This window comes from Leptonotus elevatus, chromosome 1, assembly GCF_054856555.1.
Source record: "Leptonotus elevatus isolate MCC_2025b chromosome 1, RoL_Lele_1.0, whole genome shotgun sequence".
NCBI lineage: Eukaryota > Metazoa > Chordata > Actinopteri > Syngnathiformes > Syngnathidae > Leptonotus > Leptonotus elevatus.
Window position 1 is genome coordinate 32,216,878 of NC_141239.1, and position 11,838 is coordinate 32,228,715.

Here is an 11,838-nt window from a genome sequence, read left to right on the forward strand (position 1 = left end):
AGCAAATATCATCAGATCATTGAGCAGCTGCTTTGTGATTTTTCCACTAACTTTCAAACTTTTGTCCTTTGCTTTTTCTTCCTTCTCTCCCTATATGTGCCCGGTCACTTTTTCTGTTTCTCGGTCCCGGCCCATATGTCCATCTGTCTGACTAACCCCAGAGCTGCCACAAGTGCCAGATTGCGGGGGCGTCCCTCAGTTGCTGTTGGAGAAGCTGCTCTCGTAAATACCACTACGTCTGCGCCAAAGAGATAGGTAAGAGAACACAGCAGGAGATCAAAAGTTGCCCCAAAAAAGGCGGGCGGGGGAAAGAGTTAAGCTGGGAGTGGGACGAATACTGGCAGAGGGGAATGTGACGTTTGTGAGAGGGGCACTATAAACAGGAGATGAGGAAGGGGAGGAAATAGGACGGAGGGAGAAGAAGGATGTTGATAGGGAGACGAGCCGGATATAGCGGGAGGGCGGGCGCATCGTAATGCTTTAGTCATTCAGTCATTCCGCAACAAGATGGCTGAATGTGCAGGTTTTATGTCGGCATGCATCACAGAACCTGTACACACTTGTATGCATGATTGCATAACATTTGTCTGTATGTGAGTGTTTTCACTACAGTGCTACCTTGACTTACAAGTGCCCCCAATTTACAAGTTTTACAGATAATTTTTGTTGCTGCGACTTGTGAGCAAAAATTTTAGATACAACAAGCAGCAGTTTGGAATATAGTCTTCAAAAAGAGGCTTTGAGGTGTCTAATGCAGTTTAAATTTGCTGTCAAACTCAACATAAATGAAGAGAATTACATGTTGTGTATTTTAAGCAAACTTAAAGATTTTTTGCCTCAGGCAGATTAATTAGCAGATTAATTTAGCCACTTCCATCAATCTCAGGGTGCTGCCATTTTTCGGTCCCGCCCTTTGAGGTTGACTGGAATTGACGTCAAAGTGCTTTCGGGCTCGCATTGCAAACATCACAGCTCACCTTTTTTCTAAGTTTGGTCACGTGACGTTCGCAATGAGACGTCAAGGGCACTTTGATGTTGATTTCAGTCAACAGCAGGCGGCGGTATAGGACAAAATGGCAGTTGATGAAAAATAATCGATTAATCTGCTTAACTCATTCACCGCTATAGACGTCAAAAATTCATTTGAACTATTTCTATTAGTTTCACATTTTTTTCCACTTTTGTTAACAAGAGTATTAAAACCTAGAAAAAATGTATTGTACATTTAGAACAAATATAGAATTTGTGATTACTCGAGTTAACTAGTGGAGTCATGTGATTAATTACAATTAAAAATGTTAATCGCCTGATGCCCCTAATTAAAAAAAAGAAAGAAAAAAAATATTTAAAAAATTAGGGTTGTCAAACGATTACCTTTTTTAATTGTAATTAATCGCATGACTTCAATAGTTAACTCACGATATTAATCACAACTTTTATATCTGTTCTAAATGTACAATATTTTTCTCTAGGTTTTCATACTCTTGGTAACAAAAGTGGAAAAAAATGTGAAACTAATAGCAATAGTTCAAATGAATTTTTGACGTCTATAGCCGTCAATGGCAGTTAATGAGTTAATCAGAAAAAATATACATATGATTCAATTTAAGGCACATGGTTTGCATTTCTATTTTCCTTTCCTTTCGTTTAGAGTAAAAAGCAACCAGTTTTTATATAGCTCATATATTTGCTAACAATATAGTACACAGGTGTACCATATGATAAAGCATGACATCATGCTATAAGGATATGAGGATTAAAAAGTCTGTCGATACACCATGGGGCGGGGGGGGGTCGATCAGCATAAGGCCCATTTCCCTCCTGCTGAGCGCATCAGGCATACGTTACGGACTGCCTCCCCGCAACTCATCCCCTCGCATCCTCTCCTCATTCCTTTCCTCTCCACTTCCTCCTTGCTTATTTTCCATTTGTGCCCTGTTTAAGATGCTAAATGTGCAGGGCTGCAACTTGTTGCTATTGTCCTTCTTATCCCCCTTTGTCTTTGCTTTCTCCCTAACTGTCCAGGCTGCACATTCCACGAAGATGACTTCTCCATCAAATGTCCCAAACATGAGGTAAGAGCATCCCAAAGACAAAGAACATGAATCCACATTATCCACCATGAGTCATGCATCGAGGAAAGGAGGGGAGGGGCTGGGCGGGGAGAGGAGCTATCCAGCTCTCACACACAAACACTGTGTGTGTAAATACAAAAGGATGAAGAGATTGGTGTTCCCACAAGCACACTTGAGCGGACAGCTTCGATTTTACTCGGCGTGCCCCCTTTCTCGTCTCGTCGTTATGTTTTCTTTTTTCGTGCTTTTCACGGAACAAAAGCCGGCTCGCACGGCGACGCGTGTACACCAGTCAGTGGGGGGCTTCTTTTCACTTTTCAGGTGGTGGCTGTATTTTGTGCACTTGCAGTCGTGGCCCGAAATCATGTGGCATTCCATTCAGTGTTGCTATAATAGATCCAAATAACAAGGCATCAATCATAAATGTCAAAGCACTTTTCCATTGGAGCAGACATTCCAACAGGAAGGTTGTGCCTTACGATACAACACAAAGCAGACCATTTTTTTAAAATTATTATTATTATTATTATTATTATTATTTTGCTTTGAGATGCCAGTGCTATTTACAAGTGCTATTTGGTGGCAATGAACTGAATTCATAACAAGCAGCAGCTCATCAAAATTCTTCTTCAAAAAAAAAAAAAGAGGCTTCAAGCTGTTTATTGCAGTTACTTCAAATTGATCATTAAATAAATATTCACATTTTGTGTGTTATGAATCTTATATATCTCTGCTATCTTAATGTTAACATATAATGCAAAATGTAAGAGATGGGCATTTTGATGATAAAATATACTGTATTATTTCTTTACAGATGTACAACTAAGAAACGCATCTTGAGTAACGTTGACTCAAAGCATGGCTTGAGTAGAATGTCAGTGGTCTTTTTTAAATGGCGCTCGTCATTCACTCCACAAACTATTATATTTTGTCACGATCGTGACACACTTCTTAGAGATGCAACCGTTAATCCATTATTTATCAAGTTAATCGACAACTGTCTTGATAATTGATTTTAACCATTTAAAGACTTTGTTAAACTTGGAATAGTACAAAATCTTGGAATTGGACCTCTTAAGAGTAAATATTTTCACATTTGGTTGTGTTGAATCAAAAGAAGACACAGACTATTATTTATTTATTTGCTTTACTTTGGAAGACACTGATTAACATTTTTGTCCATTCTCTGACATATAACGGCCAGAGCAGTAACTAGATGATAATCAATTTACATTTGTGCCATTTTCTACACTGTCAAATTCAAATACTGTTTTTAAATAACGGGATGGATTTTTTTAAAAGTCTGATTAATCGATAAAATAATCACCTGGGGGAAAACGAATACACGTTGGCAGCAGTAAATGGTTGGACTCCAGTTGACAAACATAAACGTCCACGGCAGTGAGTGCGTTAAACGCAGTTTGTCTTTGATAAGAACTTCACCACACCGCACTCAGAGTACCACTAGAGGGAGCCCTTGCACCAGCAGCAGTATGGATGGATGGACGGATGGCTCTGCTGTCAGCCAGACGTCATCTACTGGCGGTCTGTCCTCACTGCAGCCTCAAAGAGGAAGGTCAAAGGCAGCAGGTGTGGGCGGGGGAGATTGGGAAGGAGTGTGAAGCTGACATTCAGCAGGGAGCATCGGTGCATTGAGGCAGCAGCGGCCTCCCCTCCTCCTCCTCCCCCCTTCCTGTTTCTGTTCTCCTCCGCGCAGACTGACAGTGATGAAACGCTGGCTGCTGATCAAAACACCCCACCCACCATCACTGCCTGCGACGCGCCTCGCATGCTACACACAAACACACGCACGCTTCCTCTCCTCTCGTCTCATTCCTCCTTCCTTCCCTCACTCTGCTTATTTGCCCCCACCCCACCCCACCCCGCCATACACCCCATGCTGTTTTCGCTCCCGTTGCGTTCACCTCTCATCGCCGACGAGCTCCTGCCTATTTTTTCCATTTTCAGTCATGCCGCCTTCATCCGTCCCTCCCCTTATCTCCTCACTTCTCCCCCCGACGTCTCCCTTCACCTCCACTCCCACGTCTAGCCGCAGAAGGCAGCGGAGTGCGAGGAGAGAAAAGGGGAGGGTAAGAAAGAGTGGTTTGTTGTTAGCGGAAGGAGGCAGAGCTGCCATCAGTGGAGGGATGCAAGAGTGCGTGTGCATGTGTGTGTGTGTGTGTAGGTCGGTTCTGTGCCAATTTAAGCTGCAAAGCCTAATCAAAAGGCCTAGCACATGCACACAAACACACAGCCCCCCCCCCTCCCTCAACAAACACCACACCCAAGGGTCCCCTTGTGAACCCACACACATAAAAGGTGAAATAAGCAACAACAAAAAAGACGCTGGCTTCCCCCCCAGCTCGGTGACTCATAGTGTGTAAACGCAAGGCTCATTACCAGATCACCTATACGCTCACCACACGTATAGCGAGAGGCGGGAAAGACAGAAAAGGCCTTGTTTGCGTGGGCGCCAGAGACAAATGGGGACAGTTACATCAGAGGAGGCGACGCAAGCAACGAGGGAAGGCGAGGAGACGCCGGGAGGGTTGCAGAGGAGGATAACGGGGGAAAAGTAAGCGCTTCTCCGCCGACACATCAGCGCAATTAGTGGGCGTTCCTGCTGCGTCGCTGCCTCTCGCGCTGACCGCATTCGTCTTTCATGACGGCGAATTTGCAAGATGAATGGCGAGCGCGTGCAATTAGCTGCCGCGTCATTATGCACCGCTGGATACGGTTGAACCGATTAATCGATTAGCAGATGAATCGACTTAACTATTCCGCATCAATGTGTTCTATGCAGCCCCACTTGTCTAAAAATGTTATTCTGGTTGATATTGTGTTAGTGGAATATGAGTTCAACAGCAAAACCCAGCTGTTTTTATCTCACTCTGTTTTTTGCCACTTGCTGTTGACTGAAAATGACATCAATGTTGCTCAGTTCTCAGGTAACAACCAATGCTATGGTTCAGGCATGCGCTTAAAATATGACCTTTGAACTACACAAGGTTTGTATGTTGCGATGACCAAATTTAGACCAATGCAAACGTGATTGCGAGAATACAAGAATTCTATTTTTTGGGCCGTGGCTAAAACTGTTGCTAACTGTGGCTAACCGTGGCTAAAACTGTTGCTAACTGTGGCTAACCGTGGCTAAAACTGTTGCTAACTGTGGCTAACCGTGGCTAACAGTGACCCACTTCCCTTGGATAGAGGAAACGCTGAGCTCTCGGCCAGGCAAGTTTTGCAGCTAGCGTAATGCCTTCCCCACGTTTCGGAAAGTAAAGCAAAGTATTTAATATTAACGCATGTACATGACGCAAAAGTCTCCTACACTCGTTCCAGTTCAGAGGACAGTGGTGCTATATGTGACGCGTGAAATATTTCCTTGCTACAAAAAAAATTATGATAATAGAGGGTTGGGAGGGTTACTTTTAAAATGTAATCCATTACAGTTACAAGTTACCTGCTAAAAAATGTAGTTAGTAACATAATCCAAGTACCATAATATTAAAGTAATGTAGCTGGATTACTTTTGGATTACTCCAATATTGAGTATGCTCATGAAGACAAAATAAATATAAATATCACCACACTATATATTCTATACAATGTGCCCCTGCCATTTGCGGGTGATAGGGACCCGGGCAGCCTACAAATAGCAAAAATGTAATAAAAAGCATGTAGGCTATTTATTTATTTATAAGGCCACATGCTGTTTTTGAACTGTCACTGAATGCAACCACACCTCACAGTTAGTTAGATAGATAGATAGATAGATAGATAGATAGATAGATAGATAGATAGATAGATAGATAGATAGATAGATAGATAGATAGATAGATAGATAGATAGATAGATAGATAGATAGATAATGAGGATGACAAATGTGACATCAAGTGCAAAATGAACTTTTATCCCAGTCACAAGTTTAGCCGTGTATTATGTTGTGCATGATGTTTAAATAGTGAATTGGTGGGAGGAAGATTTGTTTGGAAGGTGTAACTCACATTATGGTTGTAGGCTGGCGGGCTAGCTAGCAAGAAGCTACAGCGCGTAGCATGCCGCTGGACTCTCAGTCTCAGCTCAAACTTTCGTTCCTTCAGCAAGATGAGTAAGTTCCAGTGAATACCGGTCGCCATTTCCTCAGCCCGTTCGTGAAGCTTTTTCAAACTGCCCACGTGTGGAGGACACGACTAGTCAGTTCGTTAGTCCCCCACCTCCCCGACAAGTCGCAACTGTCCCACTCGCGCGCGCGCGCGCTCGCGCTCTCTCTCTCTCTCTCTCTCTCTCTCTCTCTCTCTCTCTCTCTCTCTCTCTCTCTCTCTCTCTCTCTCTCTCTCTCTCTCTCTCTCTCTCTCTCTCTCTCTCTCTCTCTCTCTCTCTCTCTCGCCTTCTTTCGCACTCTCATCGTAGAAATTGTAATCCCCCATTTTTAATAAATACCTGTAATCTGATTTCATGTTTTTTCCTGTTACTTTAATTGAATAGTTACATTTTTATATATATTTTTGCAATCTGATTACGTAGCGGCGGTTCATGTATTCCGTTATTCCCCAAGCCTGAAAAGATGTCAGCTAATTCCTACCTAACATTACAAACAGTGAGCTATGATGAAATGTCCAAGTCATTCCCTTCCACCTTTCTGGGTTGAATGTTTGTGCTAAAATATTAGCTTATAAACTTCTAGCATGCTAAGCACTTTTTCAAGAGCTGTGCTGTAAATAAATACATCTATAAATAAACATTCTTGCAATAATGTTAAAATCAAAGAAAATATTGTAAAATAAAAGGAACAAACCCATTTTGGATCTGGCCCCCGGGCCTCGAGTTTGACACCTGCGCTCTAACCCAAAAACGCTCAATTCTGTGTGTGTGCCTCGTATTCACGCCCGTCTCTCCTCCGTCTCTCGACAGGATTTGTAAGATATCCGAGTAGACCACCTCGCAGGAGCAAGGCAAAGATAAACGCCGTCCTAACAGCCAGCTAATCCTATAAAAAAAGGACAGGATGACGGACAGGCCCCGCGCCCCGAGGCGGCGCTCCGACACAGCGAGGGAGAGAGAGAGACAGAGAGAGAACTCTGAGAGACAGGAGAGGAAAATGCGAGAACTCCTCAAGGACTCGGGTGCGAAACGTGTTCTGGACCATGCGTTTGGGAGCCAAGACACTCCGGGACAGGGGTCTGCTTGAAATGCGGAGCGAGGAGTGCGTGCGTGCGTGTGTGTGTGTGTGTGTGTGGCCTTCCGATGGGATGCTATCGTATTCCCACACCTGGCCGACAGAGATTGGACAGGCGCATCCATCTGTCCACCTTGTCTGCAGGCCAAAAAGTGTGCGAGTGTGTGCGTATGTTTGTGCGTGATCTTCATAAGCGTCACTCTACTGTGCATATCCGTGCATCTCCAACACAAAATGTCGACCAAGAGCCACTGGATGGGACACAAAACTGTACATGATGATGTGCTTGCACAGGTTCTGAATATCATTGGAGTGTTTTAAACACAGCAACGCCTTGAGATACAAGTGATTTGATATGCGAGTGCTTTGCAGCCATAGTTCGACTTTAAGCAGCAGTTTGGCAGACAGTGAAAAAAAATATATATATTTTTATAGTCGCCTAAACATAAAACTAAGGGAATTACAATTAATGTTTTAAAACAACAAAAATATTAGCCTGTCAGTCTGCTAGCTTAACGCTAATGCTAAATCGCATCCATGGTGTGGCTTTCCAACCCTTTAAGCAACTGGTTGAACAGTTTAGCAATACATGTAGACAGACACTGTAACAGTACTCAGTCATATATTATTTATCCTCAGCGAAGAACGACTACCGATAATATTAGTGCCAAACTGATGACCAGGGGAGGAGTTGAAACGTCTCAATGAACAGTATAAATGTTTTAAACTGCCTTCAAGTAGCCAAGGTGATCGGATACACTACAAGGAGAAGTGAAAAGTCCATTCAATTAAAGCAATAATTTTAAACAACGTGTCAAAAACGGTTTAATTTCTTTTATGTCATTACTTACGTTTTTAAAACGTACAATATAGGTGAGTGCTATTTTACTGATTAAAATACACATTTAACATTTTTGGGAGATTTATTTGGTGAGGCTGTAACGGATAAATGGCATATCCATTCATTTCAATGGGGAAAGTCTTATTAAAAGTCAAATTAAACTTGTATCTCAAGGCACCACTGTACAACGCTCTTATCTTCTGAGGTGTATATTAATGTGCATTAACCACATCCTCTCACCACCATTGGTCAACCTCTGACTTTGTGTTCCTGGAAAATGCAAACCCAATTCCAAAAAAAGTTGGGACACGATACAAATTGTGAATAAAAACTGAATGCAATTATGTGGACGTGCCAAATTTCAATATTTTGTTCAGAATAGAACATAGATGACAGGTCAAAAGTTTAAACTGAGAGCATTTATTATTTTGAGGGGAAAATATGTTGATTGTAAATTTCATGGTGCCAACAAATATAAAAACAAAACAAAATTGGGACAGGTAGCAATAAGAGGCTGGAAAAGTCAATTGCACAGCTGGAAGACCAGTTACCACTAATGAGGTCCATTGGCAACTTGATTGGAGTATAAAAAGAGCTTCTCGGCGTGTCGCTCAGAAGCCAAGATGGGCAGAGAATCACCAATTCCTCCAATGTTGTGCAGAAAGTTAGTGGAGAAATATCAGAAAGGTGTTTACCAGCGAAAAATTGCAAAAAAGGTTGAAGTAATCATCATCCAAAATTTCAGAGAATCTGGAACAATCTGTGTGTAAGGGTCAAGGCCGAAAAATTCTACTGGATGACCTTCGGGCCCTTAAACGGCACTGCACCGCAAACAGGAATGCTAACTGTAAGGGAAATCACAGAAAGGGCTCAGCAATACTTCCAGAACACATTGTGGGTGAACACAATCCACCGTGCCAGCCACCGTTGCCAGATGAAACTCCACAGTACAAAGAAGAAGCCATTTCTAAAGCAGACCAAGAAGCGCAGGCGTTTCTCTGGGCCAGGGCTTATTTAAAATGGAGTGTGGCAAAGTGCAAAGCTGTTTTGTGGTCAGACCAATCACGATTCGAAGAAAAAAATTGGGGCGCTATATCATACTGACTAAAGAGGACAAGGACAACCCAAGTTGTTATCAGCACTCCGTTTATAAGCCTGCATCTGTGATGGTATAGGGTTGCATGAGTGCGATCATGGCTGCGTAGGAAAAAGATCCGGGGATTGAAATGGCCAGCCTGCAGTCCACTTCTTTCACTTCTAGAGCACATTTGGCGCATCATAAAGGGGCGGGTGCAACTGTTGTAAGCAGAAGACGGGATGCCTCACAGTGGTGAAAATGGCCTTGTCACAAATTTTTGAAGATTTGTTGACACCATGGAATTTAAAACCAACATAGTTTTCCCTTAAAATGATACAATTTCTCAGTTTAAACTTTTGACCTGTTCTCTATGTTCTATTCTGAATAAAATATGAGAATTTGGCACTTCCACATAATTGCATACAGCTTTTATTCAAAATTTGTATGGTGTCCCAACTTTTTGGGAATTGGGTTTGTAGTACAAAAATCAAGAGGTGACGAAAAAAAATGGAACAAAACATTCAACAGCTGCCATTGTCTTCACATTGCGAGGCTCCAAGGGGCCAACCGGGGGTCGGGTTGTCTCACCGCATATCTTCTGTACAGTTCCGAAATTGTAGTCTCGTGGCCACGAAGTGTGAATCCAGTTTTTCCGAGAACCACGCCATACGTGCGGTCTCTGATGTAGCCTCTGCCTCTGCCGCCGCGCCGTGTGACGACACGTCGCACAAGGTGTCTGCTCACGTCACGGTCCAGGTGACATTTTAAGTGCGTAAAAAAAAAAGGGGGGAAAAAAACGCCACGCCAAACATTCAACTTTTATGACGCTCATTCTTTCATGGTGTATATAAGTATTTGACGCTGTTTAAATGTAAAATGTGCTGTACTAATAATAACTGTGTATAGTATTTCCTAGAGATGTTTATTTTCTATAAAATGGAATATGTTATTGCTTATAAAATATTATTAAAATAATCCATTGATGACGATATTATGTCCTCTTTTTGGAATGTCACCTGTTAAGTTGGAGCATGCAATTTTTTTGATTATTTATTTTCATGTTTGAACTGGCATTGCTTTGTTTGACATGTTTTTGTACCGCCAATGTTAAAATATACCAGCACCTTTCAATGCTGTCCTTCCGTTTTTTTTGGTCTTTTCTCACACTCACCAACTTCAACACGCAGATAAAAATGAAGAGGATTGTTCAGTCATTCAGATTCCCTCTACAATCATGTGCTTCAATCGGAAACGATCAATTGCAATGTGTTAGATTTTTTTTTTTTTATATTAACGCTGCTCAATGCAGGAAATTGAATTTAGAATCGCTACTGCCACATGTGGCCGAAAAATTAAACCACACTCTCCCTTCTTCACATACACAACGCTTGCATGATATATCTACAGAGGGCAGGAAATTCAAACCTAAATCACGTGTGAAAATTATTGGCCAGAGGTTTGCAGGAGTACCAATTGTGAACAGCTAAGGTTGTAATCTGCTAATTAAAAGATGGTTGAGTCATAAATGGTCAACTGATAAAGCTATTGTAAAGATATTTTTGGACACATTTCTACATTGAGCCCCTTTAAGATACTAGAATTTCATTTTGTACATTTAATTATATAATATAGTGCTTAGACATTTATGTATTTATTTATTAGCAAAATTGATTAATTTATTTTTATTATTATAAATAAAATCAAACGTTCGTATTTGTCAAGTAAAAAATTAAAAAGGTTTGAGAATAAATATACTGTATACATTTTAGACCAGATATAAAATTTGTGATTAATCATGAGTTAACTATTGAAGTCATGCGATTAATTACAATAAAAAAAAAAAAATCGCCCGATGCCCTAATTTTTAATAATCTTTTTTTTTTGAAAAAAAATAATTATTATTTATTTATTTATATCTCTTCTAAATGTACAATATTTTTCCCCCTAGGTTTTCGTACTCTTGTTAACAAAAGTGGGAAAAAATGTTAAAACTAATAGAAATAGTTTAAATGAATTTTTGACGTTGAAAGCCAACAATGGCAGTAAATGAGTTAAATATGGGCTTAATGAGTTACTGTAGATAAAAAATATTGGTAAAATATAGTAAAAAAAAAAAGGAGAGAATCAATTATTAAAATGTAAATGCACTTACACATTTACAAATGTTTTTATTAGAACTAATAATTGTAATATTTGTCAAAAATAAAAACATTTTGTCACATTTGTTATTTTGAAAAAAGATTATTAAAAAAAAAAGAAAAGATTATTACAAATTAGGGCGTCAGATGACAATAAAAAAAAAAATTGTAATTAAATCACATGACTTCAATAGTTAACTCATGATTAATCACAAATTTTATATCTGGTCTAAATGTACAATAAACACTTTTTTCTAGGTTTTCATACTCTTGTTAACAAAAGTGGAAAAAATGTTAAACTAAAAGACATAATTAAAAATAATTTTTGACATCTAAAGCCGTCAATGGCAGTGAATGAGTTAATAAGCAAAATAGTTAATTGGACAAATTTTAGGGGGGGGGGTGTTAAATTGATGCATGGAATTGTAGATTGTAACTGTTAAGATCTTGTTCGGCCCTACTTTTGCGTTCTCAACCTCAAATTGCACCATTGTTAGCTTCGCTGCATTAAAGAAACACAAGAA

At 40.5% G+C, this 11,838-nt stretch overlaps 1 protein-coding gene and 1 long non-coding RNA gene across 2 annotated transcripts in view; one reads left to right on the forward strand and one right to left on the reverse strand.

Annotated features, from left to right (window-relative positions):
* Positions 1-6,312, reverse strand: part of LOC147181711 (uncharacterized) — a 46,646-nt gene extending 40,334 nt beyond the window's left edge. The window contains exon 1 of the long non-coding RNA XR_015096842.1: positions 6,086-6,312. This is a non-coding gene — a long non-coding RNA (uncharacterized LOC147181711). The remainder of the gene's footprint in view (positions 1-6,085) is intronic.
* The window catches only part of rai1 (retinoic acid induced 1), a 67,906-nt gene extending 57,599 nt beyond the window's left edge, over positions 1-10,307 (forward strand). The window contains exons 3-5 of the mRNA XM_086092576.1: positions 162-255; positions 2,026-2,075; positions 6,993-10,307. Coding sequence (XP_085948702.1) covers positions 162-255; positions 2,026-2,075; positions 6,993-7,001 — 153 coding nt within the window. The 3' untranslated portion in view covers positions 7,002-10,307. The remainder of the gene's footprint in view (positions 1-161; positions 256-2,025; positions 2,076-6,992) is intronic.
* Positions 10,308-11,838: the final 1,531 nt, after the last annotated feature.